Source organism: Dreissena polymorpha, chromosome 4, assembly GCF_020536995.1.
Source record: "Dreissena polymorpha isolate Duluth1 chromosome 4, UMN_Dpol_1.0, whole genome shotgun sequence".
Taxonomy (NCBI): Eukaryota; Metazoa; Mollusca; class Bivalvia; order Myida; family Dreissenidae; genus Dreissena; species Dreissena polymorpha.
The window spans coordinates 28,148,948-28,176,414 of record NC_068358.1 but is presented as its reverse complement, the minus strand read 5'-3'; the positions used below and the strand labels follow the sequence as shown (position 1 = coordinate 28,176,414).

Here is a 27,467-nt window from a genome sequence, read left to right as displayed (position 1 = left end):
TAGAAAGATCATATTTAAGTGATCTTAAAGGGAGTCATTTTTTGTGCAATCAACTATTGCAAAATTATGTCTGTCATTTTTCATGTGTTGAGATATATATATATGTGCGCTTCATAAAATTATGACTGTTTGTAGTATTTTGCTCAAGTATTAAGTATATTAAGAAGATTTTTTGGTTATAATTTATATTTGATTAAATTTGACTGTGTCCATGGGGGATGAGTGTCTGTGACATATCTAGTTCTGTATGATATGGACTGAAAGTGGCACATACATATTAACATTTGTTCTCTTTTTTGTGTAAGAATTTTTTATTATACTCCCATTAACATTGGTAATGGGAGCTATATAGAAGTCACTTTGTCGGTCTTTCGGTTGGTCTGTCGGTCGGTTGGTCTGTCGCTCTGTAGGTCTGTACCGAAACTTCATCCGATCTTCACCAAACCTGGTCACAATTTGTATGTAGATGATGTGTAGGTCATGTTTGAATATGGGTCATGCCAAGTCAAAAACTAGGTCGCGGGGACACTTAATGAGTTTTAAACAGAAAGTTTAACCGGACCAAAACTTTGATATTTATCGTTAGATTTAATAATTACTTGGTACGTTTGTTCACCCTAATGGGACGGTGTGTCTTGTGAAAAAAGTACGTCGATATCTCCAATGTTAATGTCACCCCTGGAGTTCAAAGGTCAAATGCTTTTCTGGGCCATAACTTTATCATTTATTGTGTGATTTTAAAATCATTTTGCAAATTTGTTCACCATCATTGGACGGTGTGTCGCGCGAAAGAATTTTGTCGATATATCCAAGGTCAAGGACACACTTTGAGTTAAAAGATAAAAAAATGGCCTTAAATGAGCTTGTCAAGGCAATAACTATGTCGTTCATATGTCGTTCATTGTAAGATTTTAAAATCATTTGGCACAGTTACTCATCATCAATGGACGCTGTGTGTCATGCAAAAGAACTAGGTCAATATCTCAAAGGTAAAAAATAGTCACAAAATGAGCTTGTCCGGGCCATAACTATGTCATTCATTGTGAGATTTGGCACATTTGTTCACCATCATTGGAAGGTGTGTCGCAAGAAAAAAATTACGTCAATATCGTCAAGGTCAAGGTCACAATTTGAGTTCAAAGGTCAAAATGGCTATAAATGAGCTTGTCCGGGCCATAACTATGTCATTCATTGTGAGATTTTAAAATCATTCGGCACATTTGTTCACCATCATTGGACGGTGTGGCGGGCGAAAAAAGTATGTCGATATCTCCAAGGTCAAGGTCACACTTTGAGTTCGAAGGTAAAAAATTGCCATAAATGAGCTTGTCCGGGCAATAACTATTGTGGTTTATTTTAGATTTTAAAATGACTCTGTAAATTAATTTTGTTTACAGTCATTGGACGGCGTGTCATGTGAAAGAATTCAAGAGTTCAATGGTCAAAATGGCTTTAAATGATAATTGCATAATAATTCTTCCAAATTGCCATAAATTAGATTCTCTTGTTTTGTGAAGACAGCATGCAAAATAGTCTGTGTCAACGCGGCACATGAGGGTATACGTCACGTCTGTGACAAAGCTCTAGTTTTGTTTGCAGATTTCAGTCTGAAATCCAACTTTTCTTTTACAACATTTATGCTTGAAATTGTTCAATCTATAAAAAAACACTTTTAGTTGGAAATTTTGTTATTGCCTCTTTCAAAAAGCACTTTTGATATTTAAACCTTCAGACTGGAGGAGGATGTATGGTACATTGTCCTTTAGTGGTTCATTATAGAGTCGAGAATACACACTTCAGCCACTAGTTTATAACAATCAGTGTTCTTCGTAACAAGGAAGATTTTAGGCGGGCTAGTCTATTAATAATGACAAATTTTAAACTGAAACTGAAAGACACACTCAATTAACAATGCTTTCATTGTTACTTCTTACTTGGAAAAGTATTTTTAGTATTACTAAGCATTGGTTAAAGAGGTTTGTATTTAGAAGATTCAATCTGTACTCTTATTATGCAATTTCAAACAAGCCCCACAATAAACTTTGCAAACAAATTGTAATTGACGGACATGTATATGTTAACATAAAATATATCAATGTGCTATGTTTTCTCCTAGATCATCTATGACAGTATAGTACTTGCATATAACTGCATATACAATTATTGTTATCATTTATGTCAATGGTTTTCATACCTAGATACAATAAATAATGTCCCTTTTGCCTTATAATAATGTCTTGAGCAAACGTTTTGGTTCAAATTGAAGTCATAAGTGAATTTTAACGAGTTAAAAATTTCACTGCAATTTATATTAAAATTTCACCATTGGTAATAGGGCCTATATAGGAGTCACTTTGTTGGTCTGTCTGCCTGTCCAGAAATTTTGTCCGGACCATAACTATGTCATTTATTGTTAGATTTTAAAATGACTTGGTACATTTGTTCACCATCATGGGACGGTGTGGTGCGCGAAAGAATTACGTCGATATGCCCAAGGCCAAGGTCATACTTGGGGTTCAAAAGTCAAATGCTTGTCCTGGCCATTACTTTGTTGTTCATTGTGGGATTTTAAAATAATTTGCCATAGGTGTTCACCATCAGCGGACAGTGTGTCCGAGAAAGAATTACGTCGATATCTTAAATGTCAAGGTCACACAGTTTGAGCTCAAAGGTAAAAGATGGCCATAAATGAGCTTGCCCGGGCCATTACTATGTCGTTCATTGGACGGTGTGTCGCGCAAAAGAATTGTGTGGATATCTCCAAGGCCAAGGTCACTTTTAGTTCAAAGGTCAAAAATTGCCATAAATGATTTTGTCCAAGCCATAACTATATCAATTTTTTTTTTTAAGTCATTGGACGGCGTGTCATGTGAAAGAATTCAAGAATTAAAAGTTCAAAATGGCCATAAATGATAATGGCATAATAATTCTTAAAAATTGCCATAAATTAGGTTCTCTTGTTTTGTGAAGACAGCATGCAAATTAGTCTGTGTCAATGCAGCATGTGGAGGTATACGTCAGGTCTGTGACAAAGCTCTAGTTAATTTTGTTCTAATTGGTCCCCTACCGGTTTCACCGGAGGGGACTTATGGTTTTGTATTCGTCCGTCCGTCAGTCCGTCACACTTTTCTGGATCCTGCAATAACTCTAAAAGTTCTTAGTATTTTTTCATGAAACTTGGAATATGGATAGATGGCAATATGGACATTATGCACGTCATTTCATTTTGTTACTACGTCAAAAATTGTGGTTGCTATGGCAACAAATAGGCTAGAAATACTGCTGAAAATGGTGTTTTTTTCTGGATCCTGCGATAACTCTAAAAGTTCTTAATATATTTTTCATAAAACTTGGAATATGGATGGATGGCAATATGGACACTATGCACGTCGTTTCATTTTGTTCCTGTGACGTCAAAAATTCCAGTTGCTATGGCAACAAATAGACTAGAAATATTGCTTAAAATGGTGTTTTCTTCTGGATCCTGTGCGATAACTCTAAAATTTCTTCATATTTTTTCATGAAACTTGGAATATGGATAGATGGCAATATGGACATTATGCACATCACTTTATATTGTTCCTACGACAAAAATTGTGGTTGCTATGGTAACAAATAGACTAGATATACTGCTGAAAATGGTGTTTTTTTCTGGATCCTGCGATTACATTAAAAGTTCTTAATATTTTTTCATGAAACTTGAAACATGGATAGATGGCAATATGGACAATGTTCACGTCATTTAACTTTGTTCCTATGTCAAAAATTATGGTTGCTATGTCAAGAAATAGACTACAAATAATGCTGAAAATGGTGGTTTTCTGGATCCTGTGATAACTTTAAAAGTTCTTAATATTTTTTTCATGAAACTTGGAACATGGATAGATGGCAATATGGACATTATGCACGTCTTTTCAATTTGTTCTTACGTCAAAAATTCTGGTTGCTATGGCAACAAATAAAAAAAATATTCTGACAATGGTGGAATTTCTGACAATGGTGGAGCCGGTAGGGGACTTTTATTGCTTGGCAATAGTCTTGTAAATTATCCTTCTACAAACACCCGCGACCTATTTTCTGTAGAAATAGACTAAAATCCAAGGATGTTTTGCGATAAATCATGTGGTTTTACTGCAATAAATCATGGAGTTATTCTGCAATCAAAACCTATACATATTGATGGGCTTTTTCACTTCTTTGAGTGTGACCTGCATGGGTCAGCCATCTCACAATTCTATTACGTCATACTACTTCCGAGACCACATGAGATGCGCGCCGAACCGTGACCATAATATCAGTGCGCTTTCAGAATTCATCGTGTATAGACGAATTCTATTGCTCTGCTAGTTTAGTGGAGTGTGACCGTGACAAAAATTTATTGAAAACAACGTTGTTGTTTTAATTATATATGTTTTGTTTTTTCATTATAATAAGAATAACGCGGTTATTCTTGATTTGTTTGCATTTATAATAATATAATTTATTTATTTTTTAAATAAAAGTGAATAATTGATTAAGAATAGTCAGGCACTGAATGTAGTAGCACATGGTTCAAGATGGCGGAATCAATGTTACTGACTAAAGGAAAATCCCCTGCCGGTGGCAGTGGCGATAAAGAGAACATTAATGTGCCTATTCAGGTTGAAAAGCCTGCTACTGTTTCTAAACAGCCTATGAAAAAAACAGACAAACCTCAAAAAACTGACAAAGATCCAACAAAGGAGGTGCTCCTTATTCTGCGTGAGTTAAACTCTAATGTCGTACAACAAGGTGAGAAATTAGAAAAGTTGAATGGTAGAGTTGACACTCTTTATGAATGGTATGACCACACACCAGATGTTCAGTTTGAGGGGGACTATCATGAAATTGACGAACATGAACAGCAGCCTGTTGACATTAATTGTAGTAACACTATTATAGATGGTGTTCAGTCAGAATGTGAACCTGGTAAAAATTCAAGGCAATGTTTCAAAGGTTTGTCCGACAAGTTTTTGTTTTCCGAAAAAGTTGACAATGAAGTCAATGATGATCTTGCTATGTTTATCAACACTTCGTTCCGAAGTGGTGTTTCAGAAGAACGTGTGACAGAAATTTGTAAGGATGTCCATAGGCCAGTAAATTGTGAGGCGTTGACAAAAACGAGGGTAAATCCAGGAATCTGGCGCCTTTTGAAACCTCAAACACAAACTGAAGATGCTAAAATGCAGTCTATTCAGAATAATGTTGTGAAAGCCTCTATTAACATTGCAAAATTGTTAGACAAAGAAGGTCAAAATGTTGACGCTCAGTCGTTAGAGTGGGGAACTAATGCTCTTGCTTTGCTTGGACAGTCAAACAAGTTAATAAATAACAAGAGAAAAGAGTCACACAGGAATGATTTGGATCCAAAGTTCTATCCTTTGACTTCTCCAAGTTTACCATTCACTGATTTCCTGTATGGTAATGAAACGGATGTGAACAAAAATGTCAAGGATTTTTTTCAAAGAATACTATCAGAATAGCAAACAGTTTGGATCCTGATGAGAGGCCACGTTTTGTGGCGTCTCATCTGGATCCAAACTATTTGCAAAGGCCTTCAAAATTCGGTTCCAGCACTTAAAGAGTTTAGCACAGAACAGTTTATTTTCGACCTAAGCATATAAATCTCATTGTCATTAACATACATATGGGCTGCGCTATGTGAAGACTGGGTTTAATGGATGTGCGTAAAGTTTCATCCCAGATTAGCCTGTGCAGTCTGAACAGGCTTATCTGGGACGACACTTTCCGCCTAAACTGGATTTTTGCTAAGAAGAGACTTTCTTTAAACAACCAAATATTATGTATGTGAAAAGTGTCATCCCTGATTAGCCTGTGCAGCCTGCACAGGCTTATCTTGGAGGACACATAAGGCACATGCATTAAACCCCCTTTTCACAGAGCGGGACTCATATTCATTTACAGCATACGTTTGAAGTAAACACAAAACATTCACATTTCAAGAATGATAAATTTACATAAACAAAAGCATGTTTTAGTTTGAATGTTATGCGGATGAGGTAAATACATAGTAACCACAAAATTATATATTGACATGACATTGACCAAATGAATGAGGGCTCAATTTTAACAATTTTTAGCCTCTGGCTAAATGTTGCCAGTGTCCTATTTCTCACATTGCAAAAATCAGTTTTTAATCACAATCTGTATTTGCTATATACATGTACTTATCTATCTTGTTTTTTTTAGGAAGGTATATTTTCTATATATTTATCTCCCTTGTTTTTTTAGGGAGGTACATTTTCTATCTAATTATCTCCCTTGTTTTTTCAGGGAGGTACACCAGACAGCCCGGATACACCCATCTCAGGTCAGGACTATGAAACCGCAGGGGATAAACCCCGGTCCTTCCCCAAATCGCGTTCGTTCATCAATCTAAGTAGACGCGGTATACATTAATGTAGTCAATGTATTAATGTATACCTTTGGCTTTACTCAAGTTTCGATGTAAACCTTTGGCTTTTACTCCTTCTCTCTAATAAGCTTACACAATAATTAATTTTAGGTTTGAGAAGTGTAGATTGTAGTTATTAATTGTTGATATTAATCTGCTAATTAAATTGCTGTTTTTATGCCCCTGTCAGGGTGGCATAAAGCAGTTGAACTGTCCGTCAGTCTGCCCGTCTGTCAGTTAGTCCGTCTGTCCGAAAACTTCAACATTGGCCATATTTTTTGCAATATTGAAGATAGCAACTTGATATTTGGCATGCAGGTGCATCTCATGGAGCTACACATTTTGAGTGGTGAAAGGTCAAGGTTATCCTTCAAGGTCACAAAACAAAATCCAAGGGAAGTAACAATCTTTAAAGGGAGATAATTTCTATTTTATATCATTTGGCAGGTACAGATCATTTTCACACGGGAAGTAATATTTTTTTAAAGGGATATAATAAAAAAAAATTTTTTAATTTAAAGCGGCGCAGTAGGGGGCATTGCGTTTCCGACAAAAAAATATCTCTTGTTAGTTAGAAAAGTTCACTGCTTTAAACCTGAATTTGCTTAATTATGAACGAAATAATATGTGCATGAAAAAAAAGGGAATGAAACTTTACATCTTTTGCAAAAGGAAGAAATGAAAATGGCACAAAAATTGATCGGTTACCACTTTCATTTGCACCGATTCCATCAGATTTTTACGAATTTTTTTAAAGCAAGACGTAATTGCTTGGATTTAAAATTGACATTTTTTCACTTTTTTAACCTAGAATGGCATAAACTTCATGAAAATGTTGGTAAATTTAAAGCAAGATGCTATGGCTTAGATTTTAAATTTGATATTAATATCTGAGCTTTTTTTACCCCGAGTTGTATAAACTTCATGAAATGTTCGTAAATTTAAAGCAAGATGTAATGGCTTGGATTTAAAATTTAAAATTAACATTTTAGCTTTTTTTACCTAGAATGGCATAAACTTCATGAAAATGTTCGTAAATGTAAAGCAAGATGTAATGGCTTGGATTTTTAATTTTAATTAATTTCTGAGCTATTTTAACCTAGAGTAGCATAAGCGTTCTCTAACAGCTCTGTTCTTTGGTCTGTAATAAATGTATCATTGCCTAATACAATCTTTGGGCTCAGCTTTGGTGATATTTGTGGGATATTAAAATATTGTATATGTTACATATTTTTTTCAGTTTGCTTTTAGAATATATTAATTTGTATACAATGAAAGTAATTTTTGTGATAAATTTTAATTATGCCCGCCATCAAAGAAGTATAGGTACTTTGCATTTTACTGTCATTTGCTTTGGTAGGTCTGTCGGTTCTTTAACAATTGTTCCCGTACTATATGTATGGAACGCTTCAACATACAGCCATGGTATGATTTTTTTTGGTAAGAAAATAAGATGTCTTGAACTTGAACTTAAAATAATAAAAATTTGTAAGAGAGATTTTTAAGTCACAAGGTCAAGGTTGCAGGGTCTTAAAACAGTAAATACCTTTCAAAACTATTTTTTGAGAACGCTTGTTATCATAGGAATTGGTTAAGTGGTTACATGCAAGAAAAGAAAACAGACATTTTGTTTATGAAGTCACCAGGTCAAAGTTCAATGAGCTTGTATTGTATAGATTATGAGGTCACCAGGTCACAGGTCATTGTAAAAAAAAGGCTTGTAACAAGAAATTTGTTTACACACAATAATATGACAATCATTAAACTAGGATCATGCAGAATTGGTTAAGTGTTTACTTAAGTAGATGCCTATTAAAATTGAGGTCATCAGGTCAAAGTCACAGAGGCTTTTATCCTCAAATTTGTCTTTTGACAAGACCTTGAAAAGTCTCAGTATCGTATAAAACAGTATGCTCTGAGGTCTTGACAAAGGAATGACCCCTGATGATTTTACATTGCTTGATTAAGTCTGGGTGGGGGGGGGGGGGGCGTACATGTGTTACAAACATCTTTTGTTACACAATTACTGTTGGTATCACTACTGCTAAAAGTGATTAGTATGATGATGATAGAAATTATAATGATGATGATATTAGTAATAATGATAATAATAATGATGATAATAATAATTATTATTATAATAACGATGATAATAATAATAATACAAAAATGTGTTGTATGGTTATTTTGTTGAATAGTGAAAACCCTCTATAGCAGATTCTCTCTAAACCGTAAAACTCTCCAAAGATGACATAATGCTACTGTTCCATTTTATATCACTTTTTGTTCCCTACCGGTGAAACCGGAGGGAACTTATGGTTTGCACTCCGTCTGTCAGTCTGTCTGTCTGTCTGTCACACTTTTCTGGATCCTGCGATAACTTTAAAAGTTCTTCATATTTTTTAATGAAACTTGAAACATGGATAGATGGCAATATGGAGATTATGCATGTCATTTCATTTTGTTCCTACGTCAAGAATTCTGGTTGCTATGGCAACAAAGCAATCTCTTGTTTTACATATTACACATACAAAAAAGTCTTCCCTGTTTTATCCTGGTCAAGGTGATGTCCAGTTTAGAGGGATTCCACTGTAGTTTAAAATTAATATTTCTTAATAAATAAATTGTGCTGAATAAGATGCTTTATAAAAAAATGCTTTTTCTAGCTGCAAGTTCATTGTTTCTTTTTCAGATTCTGGGACGTTGGAGCGTAAAGGAAAAATAAAGAAATCCCTGGAGAGTTGGATCTCGAAAAGAAGTGACAAGAAAACACTGGAAAATAAAGGCATCTATAAAGGTACAAAATGAATTTGTGTATAATCTGTTGTTGCACTTTTTTTCACCTTTGGGGGAAAATCGGGTGGACACTGAATATTGGGAATTTTATAGCGATAGGTGAATTAATGTTTTAATAAGCATGGCAATAATGTAGATTTGCTTCTTTGTTTTATACATTAATGGAACGATTTGCTAAAAAGGCTAAATAAGATTTTGCTCAAACTTGGTTTCATGCAAATTTCTGGCATTTTTTACACAATTGCCACTTACTTTGTCTGTTTATGCCCCCGGTAGGGTGGCATATAGCATTTGAACTGTCCGTCTGTCCGTCCGTCCCAAAACTTAAAATTGGCCATAACTTTGCAATATTGAAGATAGCAACTTTATATTTGGCATGCATGTGTATCTCATGAAGCTGCACATTTTGAGTGGTGAATGGTCATGGTCATCTTTCAAGGTCAAAAGTCAAATAATACAATCCAAGGGAAGTAATAAGCTTTAAATGAGAGATAATAACTAAACCTGCCAAATAATATATTAAAGTTTTATTTCAAAGCGGCGCAATAGGGGGCATTGTGTTTCTGACAAACACATCTCTTGTTTCTCTGAATTTAGTCCTTTTTTCAAATGAAATCTTTCAACGAGAGCTAAATTTTAAAGTAATTATAGGAGAATAATATATGCATTGTAAAGTAGACATTTCAACCCATAATAGCGCTTAAAAATCAATTTATATGGTGTTTGCATATTCTTTCTCTTTTGCCAATGTTTCATGGGCAAGTTTGCACGTCTAGTGATGTATGTTGAGATGATTGTATCCAGCCCAAAGCACAGGTGTTAGGCGCGTGGCCAATTCACTGAAACACTATCAATATGTTATAAAACAACATTTTTCATCACTGACTGAAAACAAAATTCTGATGAAATTTATCTGAAAAATCATATCAGATTTTTTATGTCCCCCACTATAGTAGTGTGGGACATATTGTTTTTGCCCTGTCTGTTGGTTGGTTGGTTGGTCTGTCTGTCTGTCTGTCTGTTTGCGCCAACTTTAACATGTGCAATAACTTTTGCAATATTGAAGATAGCAACTTGATATTTTGCATGCATATGTATCTCATGGAGCTTTACATTTTGAGTGGTGAAAGCTCAAGGTCAAGGTCATCCTTCAAGGTCAAAGGTCAAATATATGGGTCAAAATCGCTAATATAATGTACTGTACTACACTTTTGCAGTATTTCAATATTCAAGATAGCAACTTGATATTTAGCATGCATGTGTATCTCATGGAGCTGCACATTTTGAGTGGTGAAAGGTCAAGGTCATCCTTCAAGGTCAGAGGTCAAATATATGTGGCCAAAATAGCTCATTTTATGAGTACTTTTGCAATATTGAAGATAGCAACTTGATATTTGGCATGCATGTGTAACTCATGGAGCTGCACATTTTGAGTGGTGAAAGGTCAAGGTCATTCTTCAAGGTCAGAGGTCAAATATATGTGGCCCAAATCGCTTATTTTATGAATACTTTAGCAATATTGAAGATAGCAACTTGATATTTGGCATGCATGTGTATCTCATGGAGCTGCACATTTTGAGTGGTGAAAGGTCAAGGTCAAGGTCATCCTTCAAGGTCAAATATATGGGTCAAAATTGCTCATGGAATGTCACTTCTGCAATATTGAAGCTAGCAATTTTATATTTGAAATGCATGTGTATCTCATGGAGCTGCACATTTTGAGTGGTGAAGGGTCAAGGTCAAGGTCATCCTACAAGGTCAAACGTCATATAGGGGGACATTGTGTTTCACAAACGCATCTTGTTTGTTTTGGTCAAAGAAATGAAAAATGTTTTATGACATATTGATAGTGTTTCAGTAAGTTGGCCACGCACCCAACACCTGTGGCCCAAAGCAACCGGAATATGGATACTTATGTATGATGTAAATTATACAAATATTTAGAAATAGTTTTTGTATAAGGAAGAGACAGCTGTCTGGATCTATTATGCTATGAACTTCAATTTTGCTATAACAAAGAGTGTTTTATGCGTTCAGAAAATATTGAACCGTTTCTGTCTTTTGAGCATTAGAACTGGTTTAAGTCCTTTATTTCATGCCTAATTTAAAGTTGATGGTTTGTATGTTTTTCATTGTACATATAACTTTCATTTAAATGTAACAATTTTACTCAATTAACCTTTTTCACATTTATTGCAAACTGGAAAAAAGTGATCTTAAGCTAATCTTATTAAAGAAAGGTTAAAAATAATCAAGATTTCAGTGACCCTAGTTATTAAGCTGAAAAATATCAATTTTTCTGTGTTAAAGCACTAGTCCCGGTATTCTATTGATAAATTTATTTAGTTTTTGTTAATAACCAAAAGAAAAATACTTCATAACATAAAAATAGATTGTAAAATAATGTTGTAAAATAAAGTCACGATAAACAACAAAACAAAACTGCATTATACTGGGAACTAAACAGAGTAGAAGTAAAGCTACATCAATCCCTATAAGAACAATATCACTATGGGATGAATAATAGCCTTGCTTATATTGATAAAGAGTGATTCAAATCTGTAATATATAATTGGAAAATGAATGGGATATAAAGAATGATTCATATGTTACATATGTTACAAAAAAGAAAACAAGAATAATTAATATGCTACATAAAAAAGAAAGCACTAAATTGTAAAGAACAAAATTTAAGTATTTTACCATTAATTATTGTTTGCCTTTAGATTGACTACAAGCCATTCGGGTTGGATAGATGTGATGTCTGGTTGTATGCGTGGGTCTCAACCCTTTGCATGCTGGGAAATTTGTATTCTGCAAAAATGTCGTCTGCTGAATTTCTAAAATAAGCATTTTCTTCGATTTTTTTCAAAGAATACTATCAGAATAGCAAACAGTTTGGATCCTGATGAGACGCCACGTTCTGTGGCGTCTCATCTGGATCCAAACTGTCTGCAAAGTCCTTCAAAATTCGGTTCCAGCACTGAAAGAGTTAATCATTGTTGTCTCCCTTTGCTTCAGAAAACATGTTTGGAGGTGAGATTAAACAGATTTGTGCCAAAGAGAAATCAAAAGTGCCTACTTTTGTGACGAAGTGTGTGGAGGCCATTGAGAAACGAGGTGAGATCAATTAGTTGCATTTAGCCGTGAATAATTTTTAGCCCTGCTCTGGGTAAATCAAGCTTAATGCATGTGTTGTCCCAGATCAGCCTGTGTAATGTTCACAGGCTGATCAATCAGGGATGCCACTTTCTGCTTTTATGGTATTTTTTTCATTTAAATAAGGTCTTTTCAAGTGAAAGTCTAGTTTAAATGGAGATAGTTGTCCCAGGTTAACTTGTGCAGATGCACAGCCTAACCAGGGACGACACTTTATACGCACATGCTTTTTACCTCATTTTCCTAGAGTGAACCTCATTTCATATAACAAAAAATTGACTGTGAAACAAAAATTGTTTTCTTCAAAATGATTAACAATTTGTATGCAATCTTATTGGTCCTTGTCAAGACGATTTATTTAGAAGTTTCTTCAGCAAAAAACCTTGAAGAATTTATACCTATTCAATTCAAATGTAGGGATTTTTAGCTCATCTATTTTTTGAAAAAAAATTATGAGCTATTGTCATCACCTTGGCGTCGGCGTCGGCGTTGGCGTCGGCGTCCGGTTAAGTTTTGCGTTTAGGTCCACTTTTCTCAGAAAGTATCAATGCTATTGCATTCAAACTTGGTACACTTACTTACTATCATGAGGGGACTAGGCAGGCAAAGTTAGATAACTCTGGCGTGCATTTTGACAGAATTATGTGCCCTTTTTATACTTAAAAAATTGCAAATTTTGGTTAAGTTTTGCGTTTAGTTCCACTTTTCTCAGTAAGTATCAATGCTATTGCATTCAAACTTGGTACACTTACTTACTATCATGAGGGGACTGGGCAGGCAAAGTTAGATAACTCTGGCATGCATTTTGACAGAATTATGTGCCCTTTTTATACTTAGAAAATTGACAATTTTGGTTAAGTTTTGTGTTTAGGTCCATTTTATTCCTTAAGCATCAAAGCTATTGCTTTCATACTTGCAACACTTACTAACTATCATAAGGGGACTGTGCAGGCAAAGTAATGTAACTCTGACTGGCATTTTGACAGAATTATGTGCCCTTTTTATACTTAGAAAATTGAAAATTTGATTAAGTTTTGTGTTTAGGTCCACTTTATTCCTACAGTATCAAAGCTATTGCTTTCATACTTGCAAGATTTATGAACTATCATAAGGGGACGGTGCAGGCAAAGTTATGTAACTCTGACTGGCATTTGGACGGAATTATGGGCCCTTTATACTTAGAAAATTGAAAATTTGGTTAAGATTTATGTTTTGGTCACTTTACCCCTAAAGTATCATAGATATTGCTTTCATACTTGGAACACTCACAAACTATCATAAGGGTACAGTAAAAGGACAAGTTGCATAACTCTGGTTGTCATTGTTACGGAATTATGGCCCTTTTTTGACTTAGTAACTTTTAATATATGGTTAAATTTTGTGTTTCGATCCACTCGAAGTATCAAGGCTATTGCTTTCAAACTTCAAATACTTACATGCTATCATGAGGTTACTGTACCTGGCAACTTGAATTTTACTTTGACCTTTGAATGACCTTGACTCTCAAGGTCAAATTATTAAATTTTGCTAAAATTGCCATAACTTCTTTATTTATGATTAGATTTGATTGATACTTTGATGAAACTACTCTTACCTGACATACCACAATAGACCACCCAAACCATCCCCCGTGCCCTCCCCCCCCTCCCCCCCTCCCCCCCCCCCCTAATTTTTTTTTTTTTTTTTTTTTTTTTTTTATAAGATCATCTCACAAATGACCACCACACCCTCACACTATACCCACCACCCCCCCCCCCCCCCCCCCCAAATATTTTTTTGATTTTTTTTTTTTTTTTTTTTTTTTTAAGATCATCTCACAAATTATCACCACACCCTCACACTATACCCCCCCCCCCCCCCCCCCCGATTTTTTTTTTTTTTTTTTTTTTTTCGCTTTTTTGGAAGATAATGTAATAAATGTCCACAACCCCACACTATACACCCCTCTTCACTCCACTCCTCCCTCCTTTGTGATTGAAAATGAGAGTCCCTTCACCTTTAAAAAGAAAATAGATGAGCGGTCTGCACCCGCAAGGCGGTGCTCTTGTTAATAAAACTGGTTTCACCCATGAGATGTTTAATGATAATGAGTCACATAAACAATGTGCTTTTGAATCAGTCCCTTAACACAAATTGCTAAATAATTCATTTTCTGAAAGTTTCCATATTACTTTGGCCAATTGAGGGCTTACTCTGAATTAGACCAAATTAACCAATGGTACAAATTTGCAAATTTGGCTGAAGAAAATTGTATAAGCCACATTATTATGATACCTTTTTAGCTCACCTAACAGAAATTTTGCCCAGGTGAGCTTTTGTGACCGGTCTTTGTCCGTCTTCCGTCCGTTGGTCGTCCACATTTGGTTTGTAAACACTCTAGAGGCCACATTTCATGTCGGATCTTCATGAAACTTGGTCAGAAGATTTGTCCCAATGATATCTCGATCGAGTTCGAAACTGGGTCATGCTGGGTCAAAAACTAGGTCATTAGGTCAAAAAAAGGAAAAACCTTGTTAACAATGTAGAAGTCACATTTTTGGCCCAATCTTCATGTAACTTTGTCAAAATGTTTGCCTTAATGATATGTTGGTCGAGGTCAAAAGTGGTTCCGGTCCGTTGAAAAACATGGCCGCCATTGGGCGTGGCAGTTTTCCTTATTTGGCTATAGAGAAACCTTGTAAACACTCTAGAAGTCACAATTTTTGCCCAATCATCATGAAAGTTGGTCAAAACATTGGTTTTATTGATATCACGGACGAGTTCGAAAATGGTCCAGATCGGTGAAAAAACATGGCTGCCAATGGGCGGAGCATTTTTCTCTATATGTATATAGTGAAAACATGTGAACACTCTAGAAGTCACATTTTTGGCCCAATTTTCATGAAATTTGGTCAGAACATTTGTTTCCTTGATATGAGAGTTGAGTTTGAAAATGGTTCCGGTCAGTTGAAAAACATGGCTGCCGGGGGGAGGGGCAGTTTTCCTTATTTGGCTATCGAGAAACCTTGTAAACACTATAGAAGTCACAATTTTTGCCCAATCATCATGAAAGTTGGTCAAAACATTGGTTTTATTGATATCTCGGACGAGTTCGAAAATGGTCCAGATCGGTGAAAAAACATGGCCGCCAGTGGGCGGGGCATTTTTCTCTATATGTATATAGTAAAAACATGTGAACACTCTAGAAGTCACATTTTTGGCCCAATTTTCATGAAATTTGGTCAGAACATTTGTTTCCTTGATATGAGAGTTGAGTTTGAAAATGGTTCCGGTCAGTTGAAAAACATGGCTGCCGGGGGGGGGGGGGGCAGTTTTCCTTATTTGGCTATAGAGAAACCTTGTAAACACTATAGAAGTCACAATTTTTGCCCAATCATCATGAAAGTTGGTCAAAACATTGGTTTTATTGATATCTCGGACGAGTTCGAAAATGGTCCAGATCGGTGAAAAAACATGGCCGCCAGTGGGCGGGGCATTTTTCTCTATATGTATATAGTAAAAACATGTGAACACTCTAGAAGTCACATTTTTGGCCCTATTTTCATGAAATTTGGTCAGAACATTTGTTTCCTTGATATGAGAGTTGAGTTTGAAAATGGTTCCGGTCAGTTGAATAACATGGCTGCCAGGGGGGGGGGGCAGTTTTCCTTATTTGGCTAAAGAGAAACCTTGTTAACACTCTAGACGTCACAATTTTTGCCCAATCATCATAAAAGTTGGTCAAAACATTGGTTTTATTGATATCTCGGACGAGTTCGAAAATGGTCCAGATCAGTGAAAAAACATGGCCGCCAGTGGGGCATTTTTCTCTATATGTATATAGTGCAAACATGTGAACACTCTAGAAGTCACATTTTTGGCCCAATTTTCATGAAATTTGGTCAGAACATTTGTTTCTTTGATATGAGAGTTGAGTTCGAAAATGGTTCTGGTCCGTTGACTAACATGGCTGCCAGGGGGGGGGGGGGGGGGGCAGTTTTCCTTATTTGGCTATAGAGAAACCTTGTAAACACTCTAGAAGTCAAAATTTTTGCCCAATCATCATGAAAGTTGGTCAAAACATTGGTTTTATTGATATCTCGGACGAGTTCAAAAATGGTCCAGATCGTTGAAAAAACATGGCCGCCAGTGGGCGGGGCATTTTTCTCTATATGTATATAGTGAAACATGTGAACACTCTAGAAGTCACATTTTTGGCCCAATTTTCATGAAATTTGGTCAGAACATTTGTTTCCTTGATATGAGAGTTGAGTTCGAAAATGGTTCCGGTCAGTTAAAAAACATGGCTGCCGGGGGGGGCAGTTTTCCTTATTTGGCTATAGAGAAACCTTGTAAACACTATAGAAGTCACAATTTTTGCGCAATCATCATGAAAGTTGGTCAAAACATTGGTTTTATTGATATCTCAGATGAGTTCGAAAATGGTCCAGATCGATGAAAAAACATGGCTGCCCGTGGGCGGGGCATTTTTCTCTATATGTATATAGTGAAACATGTGAACACTCTAGAAGTCACATTTTTGGCCCAATTTTCATGAAATTTGGTCAGAACATTTGTTTCCTTGATATGAGAGTTGAGTTCGAAAATGGTTCCGGTCAGTTGAATAACATGGCTGCCGGGGGGGGGGCAGTTTTCTTATATTTATATAGTAAAAAAAGCTTGTGAACACTCTAGAAATCACATTTTTTGCCCAATCATCATGAAACTTGGTACAAAGATTGGTTTTATATATATCACATAATTAATGCCATAACTATTGCCCTTAGATTGTCCAAATTTTCATTTTATTATACAAAATCCTTGTAAACACTCTAGAGGTCACAATTTTGTTCCAGATTTTATGAATCTTGGTCATAATATTTATTTTTGTAAGCAAAGTTTGATGTTCGGTAAGGGGGGTCAACTCAAAATATAGGTCACCAGGTCAAATCTTACAAAAACAAAAACACTCCATATGTTAGAGTTTTGGTTCAATAATGATGAAACTTGACCAGGATGTTTGTCTTGACAATATCTAGGTCAGGTTTGACGTTTGGTAAAGATTGAATGAACCGACTCCTCTCAGGTGAGCAAACTTGGGCCATCTTGACCCTCTTGTTTCTAAATAAAATTGGGCAGAAGAAGGTTTTAGCCAGGGAAAGATCTGCAATTAAGCAGTTTTCTAACACATAATGCCCCAACAATCTAAAATATGCAAATATGGTAGCCTGAGTCTTGGAAAAATGGTCTTAATTCATGTGCATAAAGTGTTGTCTCAGATTTGCCTGTGCAGTCTGCACAAACAATTCCATAAAAAGCATAAAGTGTTGCCTCAGATTTGCCTGTGCAGTCTGCACAAACAATTCCATAAAAAGCATAAAGTGTTGTCTCAGATTTGCCCATGCAGTCTGCACAAACAATTCCATAAAAAGCATAAAGTGTTGTCTCAGGTTTGCCTGTGCAGTCTGCACAAACAATTCCATAAAGCATAAAGTGTTGTCTCAGGTTTGCCTGTGCAGTCTGCACAAACAATTCCATAAAAAGCATAAAGTGTTGTCTCAGGTTTGCCTGTGCAGTCTGCACAAACAATTCCATGAAAAGCATAAAGTGTTGTCCCTGTTTAGCCTGTGCAGTCTGCACAAACAATTCCATAAAAAGCATAAAGTGTTGTCTCAGATTTGCCTGTGCAGTCTGCACAAACAATTCCATAAAAAGCATAAAGTGTTGTCTCAGGTTTGCCTGTGCAGTCTGCACAAACAATTCCATAAAAAGCATAAAGTGTTGTCTCAGATTTGCCCATGCAGTCTGCACAAACAATTCCATAAAAAGCATAAAGTGTTGTCCTTGTTAAGCCTGTGCAAACTGCACAAACAATTCCATAAAAAGCATAAAGTGTTGTCTCAGATTTGCCTGTGCAGTCTGCACAAACAATTCCATAAAAAGCATAAAGTGTTGTCTCAGATTTGCCTGTGCAGTCTGCACAAACAATTCCATGAAAAGCATAAAGTGTTGTCTCAGATTTGCCTGTGCAGTGTGCACAAACAATTCCATAAAAAGCATAAAGTATTGTCTCAGATTTGCCTGTGCAGTGTGCACAAACAATTCCATAAAAAGCATAAAGTGTTGTCTCAGATTTGCCTGTGCAGTCTGCACAAACAATTCCATAAAAAGCATAAAGTATTGTCTCAGATTTGCCTGTGCAGTCTGCACAAACAATTCCATAAAAAGCATAAAGTGTTGTCTCAGATTTGCCTGTGCAGTCTGCACAAACAATTCCATAAAAAGCATAAAGTGTTGTCCCTGTTTAGCCTGTGCAGTCTGCACAAACAATTCCATAAAAAGCATAAAGTGTTGTCTCAGGTTTGCCTGTGCAGTCTGCACAAACAATTCCATAAAAAGCATAAAGTGTTGTCTTTGTTAAGCCTGTGCAAACTGCACAGACTAATCTCAGATGACACTTTAGCCAAATGCATTTAGCCCAGTTTTCCCAAATCTGTATTGGAATTGTCATTTTCAGGACTGTAGCATGAGGGTATTTACAGAATTGCCGGCAGCATGTCACAGATTCAGAAACTGAGGTGTACTGTGGACCAGGGTAGGTTTTTAACACCCCACAATTTGGTTTTAAACATCTTGTCTGGACTTTAACTTTGTCATTCATTGTAACACTTGTCCCCCATATTTCAAAGGTAAAGGTTAACCGAATTTTCCAGAAAACAGATCACCTGGCCTGTATTTTTGTTATTCCGTATGCAATTTTAAAATAATCTACTACAAATGTACACCATGAGATGAGTTACTCACAGAATGTTCTGGTTTTGTGCTGGTTGCAGAAACCATTTCCACTTTGCTTCTGAGTGGGAAAGGGTTAAATAATTCCATGCATTATTGACACTTGCTCAAAATGTTGCCAACATTTAAAAACTTGCCACAAATGGACTTCTTGTAGAGTAGCTGTGTTGCAAATAGTAATAAGATGTAATTTCCTGAAAAAATAAAAAATCATCAACAAGTCTTCTTACAAAAATACTTTAAGAACATGACAAAAGTGAAAACATTCGTAGAAAAAACAAATGACCATGGTATTAACCCTTTCCCTCTTAGAAGTGAAGTGAAAATGGCTGTGTGCAAACAGCATAAAACCAGAACAGCCTGCGAGTAACTCACAGTCTGTTCAGTTTTCATGCTTTTTGCTGCTCATCAGTATCTAAATGTTGGAAATGAAGCCTTTAAAACTTGAATCTAGTAAGAAAGGTCTTAAATTATATTTAACTTTCTTAGGGACTGCAAATGAATACGTATCTGAGTTGTAAATGGTTAAATATTTTCAGGTGAACAATATAACCTTGATGACCAGATGTGGGATGTACACGTGCTCTGTGGAACCCTAAAACTGTTCTTTAGGGAGCTAAAGGACCCCTTGTTCACATACGCCTTGTTTGATAAGTTCCTTAAGGGGTTTTGTAAGTATAATGGTTTACCAACAATTCAATTATTATGCTCCCCCCCAAAAAAAAATTGGGGGGAGCATATAGTCGCCGCTTCGTCTGTCCATCTGTGTGTCTGTGCGTCCGCGTGTCCGTCCGTGCACAATTTTTGGCCGAGCTATTTCTCAGCAAATAATGGTCGGAATTCAATGAAACTTTATGGGAAGCTTCTCTACCAAGAGGAGATGTGCATATTATCAGCCAGTTCTGGTCGGATGATTTTTAACAGAGTTATGGTCCTTTGAAATTTTCCATTATCTGTACATATAGTGCAATTCTTGTCCAGCCTATTTCTCAGCAACTAATGACCAGAATTCAATGAAACTTTATGGGTAGCTTCACTACCAAGAGAAGATGTGCATATTATCAGCCGGTTCTGGTCGGATGATTTTTCACAGAGTTATGGCCCTTCGAAATTTTCTATTGTACATATAGTGCAATTCTTGTCCGAGCTATTTCTCAGCAACTTATTACGGGAATTCAATGAAACTTTATGGGAAGGTACACTACCAACAGGTGATGTGCATATTATCAGCCGGTTATGGTTGGATGATTTTTCACAGAGTTATGGCCCTTTGAAATATTCCATTGTACATAGAGTGCAATTCTTGTCTGAGCTATTTCTCAGCAACTTATCACGGGAATTCAATGAAACTTTATGGGAAGGTTCGCTACCAACAGGAGATGTGCATATTATCAGCCGGTTATGGTCGGATGATTTTTCACAGAGTTATGGCCCTTTGAAATTTTCTATAAACTGTACATATAGTGCAATTCTTGTCCGGGCTGTTTCTCCCCAACTACTGACTGGACTTCAATGAAGCTTTATGGGAAGCTTAACTACCTTGGGGAGATGCGCATGTTATTAGTGGGTTCTGGTTAGATGATTTATTTAGAGAGTTATGGCCCTTTGAAATTTTTAAGTTGCTTAACCATTCATCGTATTATTTTATCAAAAGTTATGCCCCTCAAGACGTTTCCTTTTATCTGAATATATAGTGCAATATTGTGACAAAAAAAACCTTTGGGGAGCATCACCCGTCTCCGACAGTTTCTTGTTATTTTAGCCTTGCTGTGGGTAAATGGGTTTTAATGCATCTGCTTGAAGTGCCATCCCAGATGCACAAGCAAATAAGGGACAACACACTTTTGTTGTATTTTTTTGTTTAAAGGAAGTCTCTTCTTAGCAAAAATTCAGTGAAGGCTGAAACATTCATCCCTTATTAGCCTGTGCAGACTGTGCAGGCTAATCTGAGATGATATTACACGCAAGCATTGGCCCTGTGAGATGATATTACACGCAAGCATTAGGCCCTGTGAGATGATATTACACGCAAGCATTAGGCCCTGTGAGATGATATTACACGCAAGCATTAGGCCCTGTGAGATGATATTACATGCAAGCATTAGGCCCTGTGAGATGATATTTCACGCAAGCATTAGGCCCTGTGAGATGATATTACACGCAAGCATTAGGCCCTGTGAGATGATATTACACGCAAGCATTAGGCCCTGTGAGATGATATTACACGCAAGCATTAGGCCCTGTGAGATGATATTACGAGCAAGCATTAGCCCCTGTGAGATGATATTACACGCAAGCATTAGGCCCTGTGAGATGATATTACACACAAGCATTAGGCCCTGTGAGATGATATTACATGCAAGCATTAGGCCCTGTGAGATGATATTACACGCAAGCATTAGGCCCTGTGAGATGATATTACACGCAAGCATTAGGCCCTGTGAGATGATATTACACGCAAGCATTAGGCCCTGTGAGATGATATTACACGCAAGCATTAGGCCCTGTGAGATGATATTACGAGCAAGCATTAGCCCCTGTGAGATGATATTACACGCAAGCATTAGGCCCTGTGAGATGATATTACACGCAAGCATTGGGCCCTGTTTTCCCTGAGTGAGGCTAAGTTCTTGTGTATTTGTTATTTATATTAGTATTCAAATTAATATTTACAGGTACAAAATTAATATTTACCGGTACATAATACTAATGTTTCCATGATGAATCCAGATTGAACAATTAATGTAATCTGTTATTTGTAAAAGTTAAAATAGCTGGCATGTTGCATGAATGGGATTTCGTAACAGTACAGTTAATTTGTAAATGTATTCTAGTTTTAAAAATTTCAAGTACAAATGCCTGTAAAGGTATTTAGAAATTTTACCTTATGGTATACATGAGTACAGTGAAAACTGGATACATATTTTCAAGACCAGTATAATATTAATGTAATGACTTTAGTCTTGACTTTCGATGTCTGGAAAGGCAGCTGCGAGATAGAACAATTTCAAGTCTGTAGTTCTGTATGTAGTCTTGACTTTCAGTGTCTGACAAATTATCTGTGGTAACGACAGATAAAGTCTTACCCTAGCCTTGATTTTCAGTGTCTGAATAGGCAGCTGAGAGATTTCCACAAATCTAGTATGTCTGTAGTCTTGAGTTTTAAGGTGTGACAAGATCAAGCTCAGCATGATATGCAGGTCTGATTGCAGTCTTGATTTCCAGTGTCTGACAAGGAAGCTGAGAGATTTATAAGACATAAGTCATCATTTTCAGTGTCTGACAAGGAAGCTGAGAGATTTATAAGACATAAGTCATCATTTTCAGTGTCTGACAAGGAAGCTGAGAGATTTATAAGACATAAGTCCTCATTTTCAGTGTCTGACAAGGAAGCTGAGAGATTTATAAGACATAAGTCCTCATTTTCAGTGTCTGATAAGGAAGCTGAGAGATTTATAAGACATAGGTCCTCATTTTCAGTGTCTGACAAGGAAGCTGAGAGATTTATAAGACATAAGTCCTCATTTTCAGTGTCTGACAAGGAAGCTGAGAGATTAATAAGACATAAGTCATCATTTTCAGTGTCTGACAAGGAAGCTGAGAGATTTTTAAGACATAAATCCTCATTTTCAGTGTCTGACAAGGAAGCTGAGAGATTTATAAGACATAAGTCCTCATTTTCAGTGTCTGACAAGGAAGCTGAGAGATTTATAAGACATAAGTCATCATTTTCAGTGTCTGACAAGGAAGCTGAGAGATTTATAAGACATAAGTCCTCATTTTCAGTGTCTGACAAGGAAGCTGAGAGATTAATAAGACATAAGTCATCATTTTCAGTGTCTGACAAGGAAGCTGAGAGATTCTTAAGACATAAATCCTCATTTTCAGTGTCTGACAAGGAAGCTGAGAGATTTATAAGACATAAGTCATCATTTTCAGTGTCTGACAAGGAAGCTGAGAGATTTATAAGACATAAGTCATCATTTTCAGTGTCTGACAAGGAAGCTGAGAGATTTATAAGACATAAGTCATCATTTTCAGTGTCTGACAAGGAAGCTGAGAGATTTATAAGACATAAGTCCTCATTTTCAGTGTCTGACAAGGAAGCTGAGAGATTTATAAGACATAAGTCCTCATTTTCAGTGTCTGACAAGGAAGCTGAGAGATTTATAAGACATAAGTCCTCATTTTCAGTGTCTGACAAGGAAGCTGAGAGATTTATAAGACATAAGTCCTCATTTTCAGTGTCTGACAAGGAAGCTGAGAGATTTATAAGACATAAGTCATCATTTTTAGTGTCTGACAAGGAAGCTGAGAGATTTATAAGACATAAGTCATCATTTTCAGTGTCTGACAAGGAAGCTGAGAGATTAATAAGACATAAGTCATCATTTTCAGTGTCTGACAAGGAAGCTGAGAGATTTTTAAGACATAAATCCTCATTTTCAGTGTCTGACAAGGAAGCTGAGAGATTAATAAGACATAAGTCCTCATTTTCAGTGTCTGACAAGGAAGCTGAGAGATTTATAAGAAATAAGTCATCATTTTCAGTGTCTGACAAGGAAGCTGAGAGATTTATAAGACATAAGTCATCATTTTCAGTGTCTGACAAGGAAGCTGAGAGATTTATAAGACATAAGTCCTCATTTTCAGTGTCTGACAAGGAAGCTGAGAGATTTATAAGACATAAGTCCTCATTTTCAGTGTCTGACAAGGAAGCTGAGAGATTTATAAGACACAAGTCCTCATTTTCAGTGTCTGACAAGGAAGCTGAGAGATTTATAAGACATAAGTCATCATTTTCAGTGTCTGACAAGGAAGCTGAGAGATTTATAAGACATAAGTCCTCATTTTCAGTGTCTGACAAGGAAGCTGAGAGATTTATAAGACATAAGTCATTATTTTCAGTGTCTGACAAGGAAGCTGAGAGATATAAAAGACATAAGTCATCATTTTCAGTGTCTTACAAGGAAGCTGAGAGATTTATAAGACAAAAGTCGTCATTTTCAGTGTCTGACAAGGAAGCTGAGAGATTTATAAGACATAAGTCCTCATTTTCAGTGTCTGACAAGGAAGCTGAGAGATTTATAAGACATAAGTCCTCATTTTCAGTGTCTTACAAGGAAGCTGAGCGATTTATAAGACATAAGTCCTCATTTTCAGTGTCTTACAAGGAAGCTGAGAGATTTATAAGATATAAGTCCTCATTTTCAGTGTCTGACAAGGCAGCTGATAAATCAAATCTAGTATGATATGTAGGTCTAAACGGAGTCTTGATTGTCAATGTTTGACAAGCAGCAGGGAGATAATAGTAGATCAAATGGGTGATATACAGGTCTGACTGCATATAATTCTGACTTATGTCTTGATTTTCAGTGTCTGACAAGGCAGCTGATACATTTTGGCATATCTAGTCTTACTTGTGTCTTGATTTTTAGTGTCTGAGAGATCAAATCTTGATTTTCAATGTCATAAAAGGCAGCTGAAAATAAGGCATATCTTGTCTGACTGTAGCCTTGATTGTCAGTGTCCCACAAGGTAGCTAATAGGTGAAGACATATCAAATCTGAATGTAGTCTTGATTTTCAGTGTCCGAGAAGGCAGCTGAGAGATTTAAACAGATCAAGTCTGTCATGGACGAGCTTCCTAGACACAACTATGACACCATCAAGGCCCTCTTCAAACATTTCTGCAAGTAAGTGAGGGCAGTGTTTTTTTTCACCATTTTGGGACTTGCGCAAAGCCCTTTTGATTGGTAAGATCGCGTCATGTTGACAAAAATTGTGAAATTGGTGTCTCTTTGTTATCAATTTGGTTTTAATTGAAAATAAGTGTTTTCAATTTTATATTTATTCAGGTGGCTAGGGCATAAATGAAATATTTTGGATTTTTAGTAAAGTGGTAATATCAGGCAGGCATTTGGGAAAAAAATATGGTAAAAAAAATCAACCCCAAAACACTGGAGGGAGAAGTTTGTCTACTACTGACAGTGGAAGTGAAACTAATTTGGCAATGCAAAACTTTAACAAAGACTAAAGCGTAACATTGAGTGTCACCTAATATGGCAACATTTTTTATCAGGTTTTCTATTACTTTTACAATTGTTGTACCATTATTTATGTTTTACTGACATGAAATTTGGAGGATTAAAAGAAAATTTCAGATATTAAGGTTTGTTGAACATTTTATTTTGTGGTTTAGGGTACCCAACAAAAATCCACAAAAAATTAATGTCTAACTAATAATTTTGGGGTTCACATTCCTTTTCTGTACTTTCAAGATCAACCAATAAAAACAGCTGTTTTGTTTGAAATACCCTTTAACTTACTACAAATATAATTGCTGAATTATTCCACATTTGTGTCATTAAGAATTTTAAATACCTCTTTATTTTAACGTGATACATATTTTATACATGCATTATAAACAAATAGTACTACAAAGAAGTCACTCTTTCAGTCAGCTTTCTGTCAAACTGTTTGTCCCTTAATGTAAAAAATATTTTTGGAACAAAGTACTTAAGCATTTTTGTAGTGCTAAAGTTGTAATATGCCATCACCATGAAGTGTTGGTGTGCAAGATACTGTTTTCTGGCCCAGTAATTTACGCATTCCTGAGTAATGTGTCCTCATACCTCTGTTGATAAACGGTGATGGGATGTTGGTCATGTCTGTGGATTAAAGGTGGTGGGATATTTGTCAAGTCTGTGACAAAATGAACATTGGTGGTAAGATGTTTGTCACTTCTGTGACAGAATGAAAAATGGTGTTGGGATGTCTGTCGAGTCTGTGACAAAATGAATAAAGGCGGTGGGACGTTTGTCACTTCTGTGACAAAATTACCAATGGTGGTGGGACGTTTGTCAAGTCTATGATAAAACTCTTTCCATTCTGTTTCAGTGTCATGGATTTACAAAAGGAAAACAAGATGGCTGCTCATCAACTCGCCATAGTTTTCGGGCCAACGTTGATATGGCCTGACCCGCAAACAACATCTATGCAACTGGCCACTAGCTTAGTCTACCAGAGCCAAATTGTGGAGTTTGTGCTTTTAGAATACAAGAACATTTTTAGATGAAACTGAAATCGCGAACTATTAAAAATCCATTTTTAGCTCATCTATTTTTTGAAAAAAAATTATGAGCTATTGTCATCACCTTGGCGTCGGCGTTGGCGTTGGCGTCGGCGTCCGGTTAAGTTTTGCGTTTAGGTCCACTTTTCTCAGAAAGTATCAATGCTATTGCATTCAAACTTGGTACACTTACTTACTATCATGAGGGGACTGGGCAGGCAAAGTTAGATAACTCTGGCGTGCATTTTGACAGAATTATGTGCCCTTTTTATACTTAAAAAATTGAAAATTTTGGTTAAGTTTTGCGTTTAGTTCCACTTTTCTCAGTAAGTATCAATGCTATTGCATTCAAACTTGGTACACTTACTTACTATCATGAGGGGACTGGGCAGGCAAAGTTAGATAACTCTGGCATGCATTTTGACAGAATTATGTGCCCTTTTTATACTTAGAAAATTGACAATTTTGGTTAAGTTTTGTGTTTAGGTCCATTTTATTCCTTAAGCATCAAAGCTATTGCTTTCATACTTGCAACACTTACTAACTATCATAAGGGGACTGTGCAGGCAAAGTAATGTAACTCTGACTGGCATTTTGACAGAATTATGTGCCCTTTTTATACTTAGAAAATTGAAAATTTGATTAAGTTTTGTGTTTAGGTCCACTTTATTCCTACAGTATCAAAGCTATTGCTTTCATACTTGCAAGATTTATGAACTATCATAAGGGGACCGTGCAGGCAAAGTTATGTAACTCTGACTGGCATTTGGACGGAATTATGGGCCCTTTATACTTAGAAAATTGAAAATTTGGTTAAGATTTATGTTTTGGTCCACTTTACCCCAAAAGTAACATAGATATTGCTTTCATACTTGGAACACTCACAAACTATCATAAGGGTACTGTAAAAGGACAAGTTTTATAACTCTGGTTGTCATTGTTACGGAATTATGGCCCTTTTTTGACTTAGTAACTTTTAATATATGGTTAAATTTTGTGTTTCGATCCACTTTACTTCTTAAGTATCAAGGCTATTGCTTTCAAACTTCAAATACTTACATGCTATTATGAGGTTACTGTACCTGGCAACTTGAATTTTACTTTGACCTTTGAATTACCTTGACTCTCAAGGTCAAATTATTAAATTTTGCTAAAATTGCCATAACTTCTTTATTTATGATTAGATTTGATTGATACTTTGATGAAACTACTCTTACCTGACATACCACAATAGACT

General features: G+C 36.1%; 1 protein-coding gene across 1 annotated transcript; it reads left to right on the top strand.

The window, feature by feature from the left end:
* Positions 1 to 4,573: 4,573 nt before the first annotated feature.
* LOC127877785 (rho GTPase-activating protein 15-like) lies at positions 4,574 to 27,467 on the top strand. The gene is given in 8 exon segments (XM_052424026.1): positions 4,574 to 4,770; positions 6,313 to 6,349; positions 9,126 to 9,230; positions 12,251 to 12,349; positions 18,885 to 18,962; positions 19,699 to 19,830; positions 24,749 to 24,854; positions 26,059 to 27,467. Coding segments are annotated over 8 exon segments (750 nt in total). The 5' UTR covers positions 4,574 to 4,755; the 3' UTR covers positions 26,237 to 27,467.